Raw genomic sequence first — 18903 nt, forward strand, 5'->3', positions numbered from 1 at the left:
AACCACCTATGGATCAGCCCCTACTCTGACCCATTGGCAAGAGTCCCACAGCCCAGCTAAAAGTCAAATACTCCTCCACGATGCAAAAATGCGTGGAATGCCATGCATCCACTTCCAACCCTGTGCAGCCAGTGTCTAGGCAAAGCCACACGTTTTAAGGCCTCTCTACCTTTTTTGAGCATTACTTCCTTCAGCTTTGTAACATACGGTTCCCTCGGTTCTCTGCTCTTTCTTAAGTTTGTCAATCCCACCTTGGTATGAACTCCATCAGAAATCGTCTTAACCTTTTAGTTACATCAGAGAAAAAAATCAAGAAGAGCTTTTCTCTCGTTTTCCAGCTTTTCTTGGCAGTTAATAGTAAGTCCATCAAGAAAAAAAAAATCCAGTGTCATCATCCATGAACGCCGATTGTCCTCCTCTACTGTTCTCAGAGCTTCCTAATAGGAGAAAGTAACTTATAAGTAATAGAACAGTTATCCCTAAGAGGCTGCTTACAGGGTGAAGGAAATGGGATGCAAACATTTGTTTCAGAGAGAGGGGGTGAAGTATGAAAAAACAGCTCTGAGACTAAAAGTTTGAGTGCCTTCTGTGTCCAGTAAAGAAACTCGGGACAATCTTGAGTCCCCTTTGAAGAGAGCTGCTGGGTAAAACTTCAGCTCCTTCAGGAGGCCGCGGTCATTTTTAAAACGTTCTTCAAAACTCCTAACTATGCAATCCTAAATGTCTCGCAGCCACGTAAAAGGGGCAATCCTGGATTCTCAGGGAAGTGGCAGACGCATTTTCGGGGACCGGGGCGGGGGGGGGGGGGGACGACGACGACAGATGAGCGTCGGGGGGGGGGGGGGGCACCGGCCCCACCGCACCCCGGCCCACCGCCCGCCCGGTTCTGGCCCCGTGTCACCCACGGGGGAAGCGACCCACCGGCGCCCCCGCTCCCCGCAGCTACACCGCGAGCTTGCCTCTGCCCGGGAGGGAAAAAAATTCGGGGGGGCTCCGGGGAGCGAGGGTCTCCCGTGCCGGAGGGGGCTGAGGGCGGGAGCTGCCCCCGGGGCTTCCAGGCGGGAGGCAGGGAGCGGCGGCGGGGCTGGGCGGGTCGGTCCGGCTTCGGAGGGAGAAGGACTTTCTGCGCGACGGAGCGAGATGCATTTCTCCGGGCTTCGGTTGCGTGCCTGCCAGCGCTGCTCCGTGCTGACAAAGCGGGTAACCCCGCTGCAGCAAACGCTCCGGGGACCCACGGCGGGCGGACGGACGGACGGACAGACAGACACGCGAGTCCCAGGACGTTATTTCCACCCGGGATCTAAGGAAAAGAAGAGGTTTCGCCCCGCGACGGCGGTTCCTCCGCAGCCCCTGCCCGGCCCGTGGGTGGCGGTGCTGGCCCCCTGCCCGCGGGGGCGGCCGGGGACCCCCCCCCGGCAAACCCGGGACCTCGGTGGCGGAGAAGGGATTGGGGGGGGGCAAGGGCCTGGCTTCCTTGCTGCGTCCCGGGAAAGCCGGTAATTCCTCCCCCAGGGAGCAGGTAGATCTTAAGGGGGAAAAAAAAAAAAAAAAAAAAAAAAAAAAAAGAGAGAGAGAAAAAAAAAACCTAATCTGAGCAAAATGAAAACGGTAATTGCCTGCTAACGTTAGGAGCTTTCCCGGAGGAGGGACTTCAGCAAGGCTGCCAGGAGGATTTAGTAGCCGGATCCACGACAAACAACGCTGACATAAGCTCTGCTCGGGGAGGTAAATACAGGATAGCTCGGGTTTCTGTAGGAGAATAGCACGGGAGGCTTGTGCCCCAGGGGAAAAAAAAAAAAAAAAAAAAAAAAAAAAACAACCAAAAATAAAACTATCGTAAGGCAGCAGGAACGATTTCCAGAGTGAGCAGTAATTACAAATCCAGCGGCACCGACGCGTGACATTAAATATTTCTGTGCAAAACCCCAAGACAGCTCGGAAAAGCACCAATATCCCCGGGCGATGAACGCATTTTGAGCGGGGATCCAAACACCCGCCCTGGAGCCTGTTCCCCCGTTTCGGAGGTGGTTGCAGGCGCATCTAGAGCAGCTGCAGCCCAGGCGAGGTAACACGGCCTTTTTTAAGTCAGACCTAGAAAATCTCTCCCCAACTCTGAAAGGCGATTTCTGCAGCGGGGCAGCGGGCCCGGGAGCCCGAGGGTCCCGGGTGGGAGCGGGCCTGGCCCTCCAGGTCCCCCCGGGTCCTTACAGCACAACCAACGAAGGGAAGTTTGGGGGCTTTTTATCCTGGTTTGGGTTTTTTTGTGTTTTTTTTTTTTAATCTAGAAAACCCCACGCCGAGCAGTGAGTCCGCTCCCAGATTTCTAAAACGCTTCTGCTTCAAATCGCAGCCGGGAGCCGCAGGCTGCTCCTGCTATTCCACTTCTCCCGAAATGCCCCGATACTTCGGAGGAAGGTTTGGGGGTTTTTTTTTTGGTCAGAACCCATCAAAGGGACGGTAGCGGGGAATTCGTCCCAACATCCCGGGAACTGCCTTTGCCTTTCCCGCTGGCGCTGGCTTCTGTCGTGTCTAAGCAGCCGCGGAGCTTTTAGCAGCTCTGCGAACAGGGGCATGAAAGGGATGTCCCGGTAGGGCAATGAGGCATGAAATCCCGCTGTTCCTTTACATAGCAGCAACCTCCAAATGAAAGAGCAAACACCCGACGTGCCACCAAGTATAATTGCATAGATGGAGGGTATTAGCGGGGAAAAAAAAAAAAAAAAGAAGAAGAAAAAAAAGAGCTGGTGCCCGTTTCTCTTTCGCCACGGCCCTTTCTCGCACGCAGCCCCGCAAAAGAACCCCACCTGTACCTTCAGCAGGATTGAAGCGAGCGGAAAACTGAGTCACTGGCACCCGTGGGCTGCTAAAATAGAAGGCGGCCGGGGCCAACGCGGCCCCGGTGCTGCCGAGCGGAGCCCCGCCGGGAAGGTGCCGGCTCCCCCCGCCGAGCTCGCTGCCTGCCCCGAAAGAAAAGCCGGAGCCATCTCTCCCTCCAGCTCTTTTTTCCTTCTTTCCCGACCCACCGGTTCCTCCACCTCCCCGGACCGGCACACCACCGGTGACCGTCGCCTCTTCGGAAGCCCGGCGAGATGAGGGCACGGCGGCCCCGACGCCACGGTGAGGGTCGCGGGGCCACGCCGCGCCGACCCGGGGGGAGGAAAAAAAAAAACAACAAAAGAAAAAACAAACAAAAAAACTCCTCGCCGCTTCATCGTTTTGCGGCGATGCCGGTCGTTGCATCCCGAGTTTCTCTCCGGCAGGTGCTGCCCCTGCCGCAGCCCCGTTCCCCGGCTCCCCGTGTCCGTCTCGGCCAGCCTAGCGGCAGCAGGGACGGGAGAAAAATGTCCCCAGAAAGGGGACGGAGGCGGGGGGAGAGGCACCGAAGGTGAAGGATTGCATTTCTGCGGAGAACGTAGCCCTCCGAGTGGATGTATTTTGTCAGGAATCCGGAATTAGAACACGCGAGACAAGCAAACGGGGAGGGGGGGAATCCCGGACAAAAGCAAAATAAAACCCGCCTGCTACAGATCCTCCGGTAACCGAGCCGCTAAGCTTCCTCCGAGTCCTTTCCAGCCGGGATTATCGCCGTGCTTTGGCTCCCGGCCCTGCGAGTGCCCGCTGCCCCACGGCGCGCCCGTGGGAGCCCGGCGGGACGGGACGGCGGGGGCCGCTCGCACGGCCGGGCCGGCATTTACACCTTTCCCGTGATTTGCACCTTTCCTGGGATTTGCACCTTTCTCGGGATTTGCACCTTTCCCGGGATGTATTTACACAACCCTCAACCCCGCGCTTGCGTGCCCTGCGAGACGCCCCGGCGGCACCCGACGAGCGGCGGCCAGGTCTACCCAGCACCGCCAAGGGGGTTGCAGAACGGGGCGGGGGGGGGGGGGGGGACACGGGACGCTGATCCTGCTCGGAGCTTAGGGACCAGGAGCAGCAAGGACACCCCCCCTCCCAAAAACAGCCGAGTGGGATAGCGGGGAGTGGGAGGGCTAGGAGCCAGACGCATCTGCCCCCACTCCGCTCCCCGCCTGCCGTGGGCCGAGGGCGGCCGAGCCCCCCCGTGGGGCTGCCGCCCGTTCCGCGGTGGGCGGGCGGCCCCCCCCCCCCAAAACCCGTCACCCGCGGCGGGGCGGGCCCTGCCGGGGGCGGGCCGTCGGGCTTGAGGCTGTGCCGCGGCGTGGGAAAGCGCCTCAGAGAGGGTTTGCTCTGCTGGCGGTGCGGAGCCGAGCCGAGCCGTGCCGGATTGCCCCCCCCCCCTTCCCCGCCTCCCCTCCATCCCGGATTTATTTATCTCTGCCCCTACCCCGGCTATAAACTGTGCCGCGTCCTGTGCCCACGATGAAGCGACCTTGTGAGGAAACTACCTCAGACAGCGACATGGACGAGACTATAGACGTGGGGAGTGAGAACAACTACTCGGGGTAAGTGCCCCCCCCCCCCCGACTCCCACCCCGGGGGCCCCCGACCCTGGGATGGGGCAGAGTGAGGGGAAAACCCAGACGCTCCTTTTTGGGGGTGGGGGGGAAGAGCAGCCCCCCCAGTGCGAAGCGGGGTACGGTTTTGTCCTCCGTCCAGGTCAACTAGCAGCTTATTGATAAGCCCCCCCCCCCCCCCCCCCCGCCAAGAATTTGCCCCAAGGTCTGGCCACCCGAGCCTCGAAATCACCCAGAGCACTCAAGTAACTTGTGAGCCACCGGGCTGCAGTTCATTAGCTCCCCTTAATTTGCCATTTTCAACCAGCCCTTTTCCCAAATCGCTCCTCAGCAGGCCGAAAAACCCGAGGGAAATGAGCTTTGGAAAGTAAGCAGGGGTCCGCGGCAGGTAACGGTAACTTCTGCAAACCCTGCGTGCAAGCCGAGGGCGAGCCGAAGGGATTGCCGAAGGACAGCCGGCTTGGGAGCTCCACGGGGTCCGTGCCGGTCCTCAAAACTGGTCTTGCCAATTTAGAGGCACATGCACCGGAGCCCCATCTCATCCACGTCAGTGGCTAAATGAGTATTAAATGCTACTGGATTTTTTTCACTCGCTCGTGATGAAATAAAAGCCTTTCCGTACTCGTGGGTAGTGTAGTTTTAAAAGTGGATTTTGAATTCCATTCCTGATGCGGGACAATGCAACAGACCTGGGCTGGGCAACTGGCTTTGTACTTAAGCATCTCTCGACTCTTGTAGCAATGGGCAGGAATGTCAAAACCTAGCAGGCCAGGCAGAGGTTGTGGCATCAGATACATGTCCTTACCACTGCTGTTAGCGTATAGAGATGGTTCACGTGGGTTTGGACTCGGTTCTTCAGCCTGTATTTGGTAGGCAGGGCTTTATATGCGATGGAAACGAAATCCGCTGCGCTGGACGGTGAACTGTCTCTGGAAAGGGACTTTATTTTCAATAGAGTGTTCTGTCAATTCAAAATATATGCTGGGGCAATCAAAAATGAAATGTCTCTCTCTCTTTAAAAATACTGTGCAGTGCAAAGTACATCTCCCAAGCATTGAAAACGGCATGAGAGGGACTATGCATACTTAATATGGTGACCTAAGGTGTCTTCAAAGAGCGATGTCAAGTTGTGCAACACCTGACATACTTTTATTGTTTCACAGGCAAAGTAATAGTTCTGTCATTCGATCAAATTCCCCAACAACAACATCTCAGATTATGGCCAGAAAGAAAAGAAGAGGGGTACGTTGCGTTTAATTCTTTTCCCGCGTGCCAATTTGTGTGTGTGCTGTGATTTTCCCCTTCAACATTTTTTATAAACTTAATGTGTTTTGTTTTTTTGGGAATAGATTATAGAGAAAAGGCGCCGTGATCGTATAAATAACAGTTTATCAGAGCTGAGGCGGCTTGTGCCAACTGCTTTTGAAAAACAAGTAAGCTTTTTTTTTTTTTTTTTTTTTAATTCTGTATCTCATCTGGCAATGTTAGTTCTCTTGTAAAACTCATTAAAATAATATTGTATGTGTCCTGATCTGGCACAAAGCAGGCATTTCAATAAAATGCTTTCTTGTGGCGAAACTATTAGAAACATAATTCATTATAAGGCTGAAAAACATTTCTATTCTTTGGCTTGTTTTTCCCTTAAGGGTAACTGTATTCATGTTGCCTCTGTTCTTTCGATGAATTCCAGTAGTGGTTTTGTTAAAAATGTGCTTTACTCCATCTTTAAAAAAAAAAAAAAACACAAAAAAAACCAACAAACCCAACCCAACTCCCCCCAACCTGTATGTCAATTAGCCTTCCGTCTAAATCTTTAAATATAATCTCCTTCGCCCCTACTTTAAGAAACCTTAATTTTTGAATCTATAATTTCAGTTCCAAACTGATCAATCCAGTTTCCTGAAAAGGGAACAGACAGTCTGGATTATTCACGTTTTAAACTGACTCTTTAGAACCAGGGCATTAGGAGAGGGAATAGGCCCATGTCATGTGAGCTGGTGAAGTCAGTGATATGTTCAAAGACTTGTCAGTGAGAAAGTATTCAGTGGGAAGGCTGTACGGATCCAGCTGACTTTGGTTCAGCTCCTTGGTCATGAAATTACAGACCAAAAGCTTAGAATACAATCTGTCCTGTAAAAGAGGACATTTTGTTTATGCCATTCAAATTAAATTATTTACTTTTCCATATCTTGATTTTTGGATCTGGGGGCTTTGATTCAATATTTAGCCTTGTTCCAGTTTTGCTGGAGGTATCTGAATATCTAGGGATATGTGCAAGTGACACTATGTTTCAATAAGAAGGAACCAACTGAAAATAAAGAACCTGACTTCCTTGTAATAGTAAAATAAAAAACCAGAAAGTAAAATTTGAGAGCAGGATTGCGAGGCGCTGATTGTCGGTGCTAACTCCGTGACAAGCACCGCGCCGTAATAGGCCCGTTACATCCCTGGCCTGAACAAAAGCTGGCTAAAAAGAAATTTGAAGTATTGTAATCATGGTGAGAGCATCACTTGTGTCACCTGCAACACGCTTTTAATAACTACTGGTTATAACCGTGCCCTTGTGTAGGTTCTGGCAAAACAGAGTGACAGAGGTATTTTCAGCTAGATAAACAGGGGCAAGAGACAACAGTTGTTTGTCCCATTTTATTGTTTACTTCTTGAAAACCACAAACATTATAAAACAAGTCCTACAGAGCCTTTGGAAATTACCCAGCGCCATGCAGTTTTTAGCTATTAGTCACTCTCACTGAGACAGCTTGTGCTGTGTCTATGGAAAAGATGAAGTCTGAGGAAAGGACAGGATGTAGTCGCATGTAAAACAGGGAATTCTGACCAAAAATTCACGCGTGCACCAACCTTTGTACGAGGAAAGCGCTGAAAGCAATAAGCAGATTGAAAAAAACGCATCAGCATAAAAACGAGCGCGCGTGCACTGTATTTTGTTCCGAAAACCCCACCATTTTTCTGCAATATGCCAAGGACAAAGTCATCGGTCCTTTTCCAGCTCCTTGACATTCAGCTCACTGAAGTTTCCAAGTTGGAGGTTTAGTTTCGCTTCTGCCTCCCTCCCTCCCTCCCCAAATCACAGCTCTGCTCTCCCGAGTCCCTCGCAGAGATTCAGCGCCAGCAAAGCAGGGCTGCGCAGGAGGGCGTAAGCCTTACCTCAATCGCACGCGTGCAACCTGGGCGAAGCTGGCTGAGGCTGCGGGACGGTCAACGGCAGTGAGGCGGGCCGGACGATAACTGAGAGAAAATGGGGCTTGCAGGATGTGATCCGCCAGTGGCTGCAGCTTGCGCAGCCCTGGTTTTCACTGATGCCAAGGGATGATCTCTTGCACTGGAATAACATTTGCACGGGAAACTCAGTCGTCTGGGCGTGCTCCAGATATTGAAGGGAATGTTACCGTGCAAAATAGTTTTATTCACAGGTTAATATATTAATACTACCTTTTGAGTTGTATTTTATACTTTTCCTCTTGTAGCTCTGTGAGGTAACAGAGAAAGATTTTCCTTTTTCACCCTATTTAGCTTCACATCCCTGCAGACTAGGCCTCTCACTAACTTAAAATACCGTGGACTGTGCGGTTGTTTTTTCAGTCGAGTATGAGAATAGAATATTCAGCAGCCAAATGACATGTTGAAAATGAAGAGGCGATTAAGAAAGAGGGTTACTTCTGGGTGTGTGTCCACAGGGACACCTACTGGTAAATGCAGAAAAAAAATATGTTGCAGCAGGGTCTTCATCGATAAATGGGGCAGACCTGTCCCACCAGCTCTCCGTTTGTGTTTGTGGTTAAAAAGAAAGTCCGGCAAGTTATGCATTTCTCTCATTGCATGAAGATGTTCATCTCTGCGCTAGCTTCAAGGCCAGAGCTACACTGAGCTATAGCCTTAATAAAGCAAAATTGTGCTGCTGCTGCTGCTGCTGCTGCTTGTATCTCTAGAGAGGAGATGGCCTTCGTCCTTAAAGACAGTCTGGGAGGCAGATGCTCACGAAAGAATTAAGCCGAGAATGTCCTAATGATAGGGGAAATTGAAACCATAAGGCTGAGCTCAGTGGAAAGTATATCAAATTAAAGTTTCTAGTACTTGTAAGCCTTTATTTATATGAGTCTCTTATCTCAAAGGGATCTGCCAAATTAGAAAAAGCGGAAATACTGCAAATGACAGTGGATCATCTGAAGATGCTGCAGGCGACGGGAGGGAAAGGTAAGGAGCCGACAGTTTCTTTTCTAATATTGGGGGAAATCTCAGCAAAAAAAAGCGCTTTGAGGAGCCGTGATAGGCGTTTCCAGATTAAAGGAGTGGAAATCAATGCTAATGGCAGGATTGAACTCGTGGGAAAGAACTACTGGGACAAAAGAAGCACTTGACCCTGGGCTTGTGTTTGCTTTCATAACACTGTGGGAGTAAAGGCTTCATTCACAGGCAGCCCAGTCAGAGATTTGTTTGGGGTTTCCAAAGAGCACTGAAATCTGCACAGGGAGACAAAACAAATACACAAACACCAAACATAAACAGGAGGTTTGTGGCAACAATTGTGTAGCACAAAACCGATGCTAAACCTCATTATCCAGCAGCTATACCGAAGGAAGTGGATGGAGAGGAACTTTCATTATTGTTTATGTATTTTCTTTGTTCTGGAAAGACTTTTAAATGCCAGGTTAGACCGTCTCGTTCACCAGAACAAAACCCGGTCTTGCTCTCTGCAGCTCCAGGTACCTGATAAAGCAGGCAGGCGGACGGCTAGCAGCGCTCCCTGCGCTCACGTGTATATGCTATATTTGTGTGTCAGAGGACATGTATATGCTATATTTGTGTGTCAGAGGACGTGTATATGCTATATTCGTGTGTCAGAGGTCTGGGCAGCTCCCTGGTAGTGGGTGCTGATGTGACGCAGGGGCTCTGCTGGCTGACCCAGTAGCTCAGCCGGCTGCCGGGAGTCGAGCGTCCCTCGCTTGTGCAAGCTGACAGTCCCGAGGCTGGAGGCCAAATGATTTCAGCCACCCACGAGGTATTCTGTATAGTCATGATTTGGGAACTTGATTGGAGCGACAAACTTCCTGGCCTCCTGTAAGCAGGGTCCCACATCCCGTGCCATCGACCGCGGTGATGGTTCAAACTGGTGCAATGGAAACCGGCCCATTTTTCATTGAGCCATTCTGCCATCTAGGTAAAGGCTAGAAAAGAGGCGGCTGCTGCTCTCTCTTCCTTTTTCAGTTAAACTCGGAAGTTTTCAGCCCGTGACTGAATTACTGCTCCTCTCTGTACCTTACAGCAAATACAGAATTCAACTTACAATCAGTGCATGCTTAAGAACAAATGGTTATAGGAAAGGCTGGTATTCCGCTATTTGTGAAAATTAACACCAAGCTGACGTATATGTATTTTCTAGGTGTTAAGAGGCTTTTGCTAGGAGTCCATTTAAGCTTAAAATCTATGGGTAACTTGTTCTACAAGAGGTGAAAGAAATTTTATTGCCCTTCATATAGCAGATGCCTCGATTCCTCAGAAAATGTGCAAAATTTAAAAAAAAAAAAAAAGTTAATTTTAATGTCTAAAAACGTTGTTTAAAAAGCACTATTTAGGCGGTAAAGCTACGCTCTCAAAAGTTACCCAGCGCCAGAATGAACCATGCTCGTGGGGTTTGAATTCAGATCCTCCGTGCGTGATGGTGCCGTCTTTCACTGCGCGGGCGCGGGCTGGCCTTCCGCAGGCTCCATCTTCCTTGGTGCAACGGGGCGAACGACGTCTCAGCTGCTGAGGGGAGCGGCGGTTGTTTTCCCTTCATCCTCCCCGCGTACGACGTGCGGCTCAGCTATCCCAACCTGACCCCGCTTCCCGCTGCGCGTCGTTCCTCTGCAGCAGCTCCCACCCCTCTGATGTCGGCACCCACAGTGGGAGGACCGGGAGGCAAACCCGATGGGGGGGCATAATTGAACAGGAACCCTCCTTTCCCTGCTTCCTCACCCCAAAAAAGTACGTGGGGGATTATTTTACAACTGGGTCAGGGTGGGTGGCCCAGCTAGCGGGGCAGAGGACGAAGTGCCCGGGATGGGAGCTGCCGGGCGGAGAGGGGTGCCGGCAGAGCCCCAGGCTCCGGGTAATGGGATTTTGTTAGCGGTCCCAGGTCCTGCGGTCTCTTCCTTGGTCCGTCACTGCCACCACGGCTCTCCCTGCCCTGGCTGACACCGGCGTGCCTGCGGCTGCCGGAGGGCAATGAGGGGAAGGACGAAGTGTCGGGGTGCGGGGAGAGGCGATGCTGGCTTGTACCCACAGCCGCCTTCCACACCACGGTCCGTAGCGGGCGGCGCATCAGTATAATAGCCATATAATACTGTGACTTCATCTTCTCCTTCCGACCCAGTAATCTCACTGCATGGATTAAGAAATTTTAAGGAAAAGAGGTTTGCGAGTTAGTACCGGGCAAAGCGTAAGCCCGCGTTTCCCGCTTGCTTAATGTTTTACTTTGCAACCTAAGTAACAGCTTTAAATATAATTTCTTAAGGTGTTTTTAAGGCAGATGTTTGTTTTATTTGCAAGTGTAGTTATTCCCACTTTGTAACTCGTCTTCCAAGCCAGAAACTTTTTTGGATCAGCAAAAAAATGAGTTCCATCATTTTTCCTATGGACAAAAGCTATTATTGCAGCAGGGAGAAATGTGTCCTTATACCCTTATGCTTCCCCGCACTGAGGGCTGGGGAGAGCTCATCCTCTTCCTCCTCACGCAGAAATGGAGGACACCCATGACAGGGAATGCCAGGGCTGGGCAAACTGGAGTGAAGTCGGCCACTGCTCAGCGTGCTGAGCCCGAGGTCAGCACGGTGGAAGAAAAACCGACGTGGCTCCTGTCCCTTTTCTGCTTTTCGGAGCTGCCCGGGCAGGCAGGCTGCTGCCTCCGAGGTCCTGCGCAGATTCCGCGTTTCCAGCGCCCTGATGCAGGTGCAAGGAACGGTCTCCCCTTCACATTGAGTTACGGTTTTGGCCCGGGGCCAGGGCTTTTTGCTGACCGTGCAAGCGAGCACAGGGGAGGAGTAATTTGTCAACAGCGAGTCGCTTGCTGGGGCCTCAGGGCGGTTTTATTGCAGCTTCGCTGCAAATTTAGCTTGGGTGACTGACACCTGGGTCAGCAACGTGGGTTAATATAGCTCCGATGACTTAGCCGGTGTCCTGCGTGCAGAGTAGGTGGGATACCAGGATAGCTGAAGCAAAACCTAAGCTTCCCACTGACTACAAAACGCTGGCATGTACATGTGGGGGTGGTGGTGGAGGATGTTTTTGGGTTTTGGAAAGGAACAAGAAACAATATTTTTAAGTCTCTCTCAGAAGGGGGAAGCCAGAAAAGGGGAAACCTGGGAAGGATAACCATCAAAAGCAAAACATAGCGGAGCCTGGGAATCCCAGCTCTCATCTTCCCTCTGTTTTCGTGTCTCGGCCACCACAGGAGACCGAGGGGGAGCCAGGATCACCCGGGCTTTGGGACGGCTCGTCACAGCCCCGGCGGCTCAGACTCAGGGGAGGCTGGTGACAACCACATCCCCCACGTCTCCTCCGGTCCGGAGGGAGGGAAGCTGGGAAGCCCTGGCTTGAGCCCCAAGCTCGTGGGGCTCCCAGGCTGGCTGACTTGTGGCCAGAGCCGAGAGGCGGTTTTGGCCGCACGTCAGCCCCGCTGAAGCCGACGGAGGTCCCGGAGCCTTCGGCGTGGAGGGATTCCCCACGCCGGGCTGGCTGGCACCCCAGCAGGTACCACCGGTGGCCTGCCTGGCGTTTGTTTCTCGGGAATTCGCTCAAACCACAGTGTTTCCACGGGTCGTTTGGTTGCAGCGGACCCGGCGGGAAAAAAGCTGCAAGGAATCGGTGCTCGGTGAGACGAGCCCTCGACCCCTGGCGTTTGCTGATCTGCTGGCCGAGCCGGCGTTTCTCTTGGGTTTTGTACAGCCTTAGAAGAGCGAGGCAGCCTGCATCAAAATCACTGTCGTAATTTGGCAAGAAGGGGTGTATATCAGGCAGGGGATTTGGGGCGACATCTATAAATGTGCCCAAGTTAATTCTGTAACACGGGCATCCAGCGACAGAAAGGCTCTTTTCTTGCTTGAAAGCTGAGAGAAGTGAAAACAAGTGTCTAAGGCGCTCGCATTTTCAGAAGGACCGAGGTCATTTCATGCCAGAGAGCACAAGGCCTAATGCAGCTATTGCTGCCGTATTCCTCCACAATAAGGGCACTTGATCTTTATATACTAACATACATCAGAGTCACGCATACCTAAAAATCTTCACTGAAAGCAAGAGAAAAACCCACCATACCAGCTTGGGAGCGGATAGGACATTATTCTCCCAAGGAGATTGCTTTTAAACCAAAATAGGAAAATTCCAAAAACTGGAATAGGTTTTTGTGGTTGAAGAGCTGCAACTTAAGCACTAGATTTGATGCTAGACCCTTTTAGAAAAGGAATATCTTTTCATGTGCATTTAATAAGCCAATTATTTTTTTTTTTTTCAAATGCTTTTTTGTCCCAAGCCTGTGGAGCTGCAGTTGCTGTTTGTTGAAATACCTCATGGTAGGCCATATGACTGTCAGTCTTCCATCTCCAAATTAGCAATGGCATTACATAAAACGTTTTCTCAGTAAAGCTTTTTATTGTGTGTGTGCAGAGTCATGACAAGATGTTTTTAGTTTGTAGTTAAGTGACACCGTATGTCATGTTCTCTTAATGACTCTGTGAAGTAGGTGGGACCCCAGCAGCAGTTACAACAACTATCTCGCGATGTTGAGAAATAGTTTGAGAGCGTTACAGTGAATGCCAGCGTAGGAAAGAAAAGGCAGGGTCGTACACGCAAGTTCTCTGATCTCCAGCCTGTTTCTTTGTGTGGGTAACCGTCTCGTTCCCACACGCGTGCGCAGGATCAATGCTGCACTGCAGCAGCTTGCTGAGGAACTCCAGGAGAGGCATGGAGTATCTTTTTAAGTATTGCGAGTACTTACGGACTTAATTCTTTTCGTTTGCGTATTGTCTGCAAAAAACAACTGCAGCCTATCGGGTTGCAGGGATGGTCGCACAAGTCATATGCAGCTTGGAAAACAAAATTTTCGCGTTGCGAGTCTTCACCCGTGACCGGGGGATCTGGCGGCCGAGCGAGGGCCGGGTTGGCCGCATCACCTAACGCCGGCCGGGAAGCCGGCTCGACACTCAATGTATCTTTTGCCTTCCCCTTGCAGGTTATTTTGACGCCCATTCCCTGGCCATGGATTTCATGAGCATTGGTTTCCGGGAGTGCTTGACAGAAGTCGCAAGGTACCTGACGTCGGTGGAGGGTCTCGACACGTCCGACCCCCTGCGCGTTCGACTCGTCTCCCACCTGAGCACCTGCGCCTCTCAGAGGGAAGCCGCCGCCATGACCTCCTCCATGGCCCACCACCACCACCATCACCCCTTGCACCCCCACCACTGGGCGGCCGCCTTCCACCACCTCCCGGCGGCTCTGCTGCAGCCAAACGGACTCCACGCCTCCGACGCCGCCCCGTGCAGACTCTCCTCCGACGTCCCCCCCCCACGGCTCCGCGCTGCTCACCGCCACCTTCGCCCACGCCGACGCCGCTCTCAGAGTCCCCTCCGCCGGCAGCGTCGCTCCCTGCGTCCCTCCTCTCTCTACCTCCCTCTTGTCCCTCTCGGCTACCGTTCACGCCGCCGCCGCCGCCGCTACGGCTGCTGCCCAGAGCTTCCCCCTCTCCTTCACCGGCACCTTCCCCATGCTTCCCCCCAGCGCGGCCGCCGCCGCCGCCGTGGCCGCGGCGACGGCCATCACCCCTCCGTTGGCTGTATCGGCCACCGCCAGCCCTCAGCAGGCTGGCAGCGGGGGTGGCAATAAACCCTACCGACCCTGGGGGACCGAAGTCGGAGCCTTTTAGGTGCTCCCCCTCTCCCTTCCCGGCCTGGCTCCCTCCTCTCCCTCAACAGACGCGCCCGCGAGTGCACTCGCACCCCCACGTGCCCACAGCCGCCCACCCACGAGCCCCCAGGACTCGGCCTGTTCCTCCTGCTCGGCCCGGCCAGAGGGCCCGAGCAGTGCCGGCAAGTCTACCAAGGAATGTCACTGCTCTCCTCCTCGTTCCAGGCATCGGAGAGGACACGGGGCGATACCTTCTTCTTTTTCATTTTCTTCTCCTTTTTCTTCTTCTACTTCTTCTTCTTCTTCTTCTACTTCTTTTCTTGTTCTCCTTCTCCTTCTTCTCCTTCTACTTCTTCTTCTTCTACTACTTCTCATTCTTCTCTTTCTCCTCCTTCTCCTTCTTCTACTTCTTCTATTTCTTCTACTTCTTCTTCTCCTCAGTTTGTTTTGCTGGAGGCACCTTGAGGGAGCAGCGGTGGCTTTTGTAACAGCGCGACCGTATCGGCACGTAGAGGTTTCCTGGGAAATACGTAGAAATACGTAGACACTAGAACTAATAATTCTCCAGCTATGCATCCGTGTTTGACAGAGAGGCGAGGGATCGCACCTACTGGGTCTCCCCAGGCTAGAAAAAGAGTTCGAGTTTCATAAGTGCCTGACCTTGAAAAAATAATAAATAAATTAAAAAAATATATATATGTGTGTTCTGCTAAAACAAATAACATTGCACAGGTATGGAAATGGTATGGGAGAGAGACGAAATCCTGCATTCAACTTCAGAACTGGGATACCTTTCCAGGGAAGAGCATGCTCTTGAAGGGGAGAGGGTTTTTTAGCCAAAAGATTGCCGAGGAAGAATGTTCAATTTGACAGGCCTAGTTCTCGCTTCCTTAGTTCACTTTCTTTGTACAGACTTGCCAGATTGTGACATCTAGCATAGCGTTGGTAAAAGCAATTATCTTATCAGTGCTGGGATTAATGAACGTTTCAGCACTGTCTGTGAGCCTTGAGGCACCCTTTTTTATGGCTTAAATATGGTGCTAGCTCCTATCTGCACAAACAGTGAATTTGTCATGCACCCAGAAGTAACCACCGATTTAAAGTGTGCACACAGTCAATTCATGCCAATACAAGAGACTCAGTGTTCTAAGAGCTCAAATTAACTTATTTAGCTGTATTTGGACATCTACTTTTAGCCAATTCTGTGCAAGATCCCTCTTCACTATCAACTTCTGGGACAACGATCACTCTGGGTATGAATGAAGTTATGGTAGGGACAATTTTTTAATTGGCTATTAACACGCCAACATTGTAATGTGGGTTTGATTCCAAACCAAAATGAATGTATTAACGGGGATGTGAGTAAATTATTTTGTCAATACCCAGACAACTAGTGCTGCATAAAATGGTTTGCTTTCATTTTTTATTCCGGTGACTTAAAATAACCTAAGTATTTTAATACATCCAGTCAAGAACTAGAGATTTTATGTAAAAAAAAAATAAAAAATAAAAATAAAACACAGCATGTATTATTATGCACTTGATTTCTCTGCTGTGTGGAGAAAGCAATAAGCATCGAGAATGTTAAACATTATGCAAAATATACTTTAAAATATTTGTTTTAAAAATACTGTACCTAGTCGGTCTTTTATGCATTACTTTGTTAACCTTTTTTCTATGCAAAAGTCTTTACATATCACTAATTAAACGAAGTCCTTTTTGACTGCGTTTTATGGATGATTTGTTGCAGTTTTTGTTTGCTCTTGAGGAATACTTGTGGGCTCAGAGTTAGTTTCTGCCACTGGTAACGAGCCTGTCGGCTGCTCCGTCCTTTCCAGCTCCCCTTGCTCAGCCAGGAAGCCCGTCTCGTACAGCGTGCTCTGAAATAGGCAGAAAAAAGCAGTCGGTAAAGCAGCATCGGTTTTCAGGCTTGTAAATTGGCTCTGCGTTGATGGTATGCGTAATGATACGAACCCATCCGTCCATCCTGGAGAGCCCCCAAAATCGTTGGGGTTTCTAGGTTCAGCTTTCCTTCAGATCCTCGTTAGGGGCCTGTGTTTAGAAGGGAAGAATTTTAACCCACTGACATCATTAAATATCCAGGTTGCGAGAGGGTGTTTTTTCCCTCCAGTTCTGGTCTTCTAATTTACCAGTTCTCACTGAGGGAAGAGTTTGTTATTATTTCATCTTAGATCTGCAGAGGCCCTCTGTAGAAGGTATGTCAAGCTGTGTCCGTAAGGATAAGCACAAAGTCCTACGTGTCCACAAGACACTAAAAGATTACTACGCCCAATTAACAGCTGACAAGACTGAGGCACAGAAATGGGATGACCACCTTATAGCCATAGGGAGATCATCCATCACCAAAATGCAGCCTCAGCTCAGTGGCTCGCTCCCCATCATCCCGTTCTCCCAAATGTTAAGCACGTAACCCATCCCCGTCTGCGTCGGACGGGCTCCAGCACCCAGGCAAGGAGGGCTTGTGATTTCCCTGAACAGCGTGCTGTCCCATGGAGAAAACAGACAAAAGATGGGGAGGGAGGCTCTCTACCCCTGCACTGTAAATCGTGCTTGTTCTTTGTTGAAGTTTTGTTGTTTCTGGGGGAATCAGACATTTTTTGACTCAGGACACAAATGCTGCGCTGCTGTACTGGCGTGTTTAGCAGCATCTGGTTCAGGTACCATTCACTTTCCATATGAGCAGTTTCAAGAATAAAGATGACATTAGTGAACTGGCAAATAGATAAAAAGTGGGCTTTATTCACATGAAAAAGAGTGGGTTGCATCCCTACTTGACTTTAAGCTGTTAATTATTAACCTGCCCTCTAAGAGCCTGGTAGGAGGTCTCCCATGCATCATATCGTGTTAAAAATGGGCAGCTGCTGACTTGGTTCCACCCAAGGGCTTCAATCTGATTGATGTGCCCCAAAACATCACCATTTGTTGCCCCAAATGCAACATTTTGCCTCATTCTAAAAAAAAAAAAGGGAGGTTGAAAAAAATATTTCTAAGAGACCAATCAGAAGAAAGCATAGTTATTTTAGCATCCTGAAACAACACATCACGGATGGATTTGTGCAGCCGATGTGTTTTCTCTCACACAAAACAGGCCAAATTCATGGATGCCAAGCTGCTGATGTCTCCTCTCCTTTCTTGTTTTGTTGTCTTTTGTTTTGTTTTGTTTTGTTTTGTTTTTTAATCTGAATCACCTGAAAGGACCAGCACACAAGGCAGGAGCTCAGCCTTCATGCCTGTTTAGTCCTGAGCCTCTGTTGGGAATGTTACCTCTTGTGAGAGCAGATGAAGATTTCCCAAGTGAGAAATTGGTGGAGAAGAAGCATATTTCACATGTGCTGTTGGAAAGACATCAGAGGGTAATAGCTTCTGATGGCTTTGGTTGTAGCTGTGCTAACAGGTCAGAGCTGAAGGAGACTGTGGAATTACTAAAACAGAACAAGGGAAAGCTGTTTCCCTGGCATAACCAAGATCCAAAAGGTAGGACACGTGGCTGTGCATGCACAACCTTACTTCAGCCTCTTTATTCTGTGTTCAATGATGAATGGAGCTGGAGGATGAAGAAAGTTTGTAATTCATATAATTTAGGGCTAGATCATAGCACACAGTACAAGAAAGCAAATCAGGCTGCTTACTCAACACTTTATCTGGCTTCGACTAACTTTTCAAGGCGTGGGTTTGCAACCTTAAATTCCAGTTATCAAGAGGATCAAAGGAGGTTATGCAATTTTCTAGAATGTTTTTCTTAAGAGGAAAAAGCTAAAAACCAATTCTGTCACTCAGCATTAACAAGCTGGAAACCTTAGCCCTCAGCAGTGCAAATAAAAAGCACTTAGGCTGCTGTAGCTGTGAGACTAACTGTGTCACACAGCACCAAAAGAAGATTATTACCCTAGAGAGGAGACGGGCAATTGAGAGGCGGTGCTGCCCATCCTCCCTTTGCTCGGATTGCAAGTGGAGGAAATCCAGCATCAAGTATTGCCCCAGAAGCAAAACCAGCTACTGTGGCCAAGGGCTGAATGCATATATTCAAATCGGAATGATCGTATCCTGGCTGTGACTACATCTGCCTGAACAACTGCCAGGAGGTGCCAGTTCATGCTGCTGCCTCCTTAGTGTGAGCCTTCAAAATGTTTGTTTGCAGCTATTCTGAAAGATGATACTTCAATCAGGATGTCATAAGTAAAGGGCATTTACCGAAGCCTGGGACATGGATATCAGCAATTCTTAGGGCTATTGTAAGTGAGAGTTTCCTTCTTTATAACAGAAAAAGGTCACAAGTGTCTTTTCATCAGAAGAGACTACATCAGAAAATGCCCCTGAAGTGTGGACTGTTACCAGCTGCGTAGTCCCCAGTCTCATTTGTTGTCTGCTTCTATAGGCACAGAGAGCCTGAGTTCACACAAATGAGGACCTGAGTGATTTAATAGTCATAGGTAGTTTTTTCCAACTTCAAGAAAAGCTGAAGAAATCAGTATAGCTTTGTTTGCTTTATGTGCTCAGCCTCATTTGTGTGAGGCTACTGCCCGGACCTGAGGGTAATTTTACTCAACGCTGCAAT

General features: G+C 50.2%; 1 protein-coding gene across 1 annotated transcript; it reads left to right on the forward strand.

The window, feature by feature from the left end:
• Window positions 1-4271: 4271 nt before the first annotated feature.
• On the forward strand, window positions 4272-14711 carry HEY2 (hes related family bHLH transcription factor with YRPW motif 2). Its single transcript, XM_049818043.1, is given in 6 exon segments — window positions 4272-4424; window positions 5600-5678; window positions 5786-5869; window positions 8567-8648; window positions 13657-13987; window positions 13989-14711. Coding segments are annotated over 6 exon segments (1017 nt in total). The 5' UTR covers window positions 4272-4341; the 3' UTR covers window positions 14347-14711.
• The last annotated feature ends 4192 nt before the right edge of the window (window positions 14712-18903 follow it).

This window comes from Accipiter gentilis, chromosome 15 (assembly GCF_929443795.1).
Source record: "Accipiter gentilis chromosome 15, bAccGen1.1, whole genome shotgun sequence".
Classification (NCBI taxonomy): Eukaryota; Metazoa; Chordata; class Aves; order Accipitriformes; family Accipitridae; genus Astur; species Astur gentilis.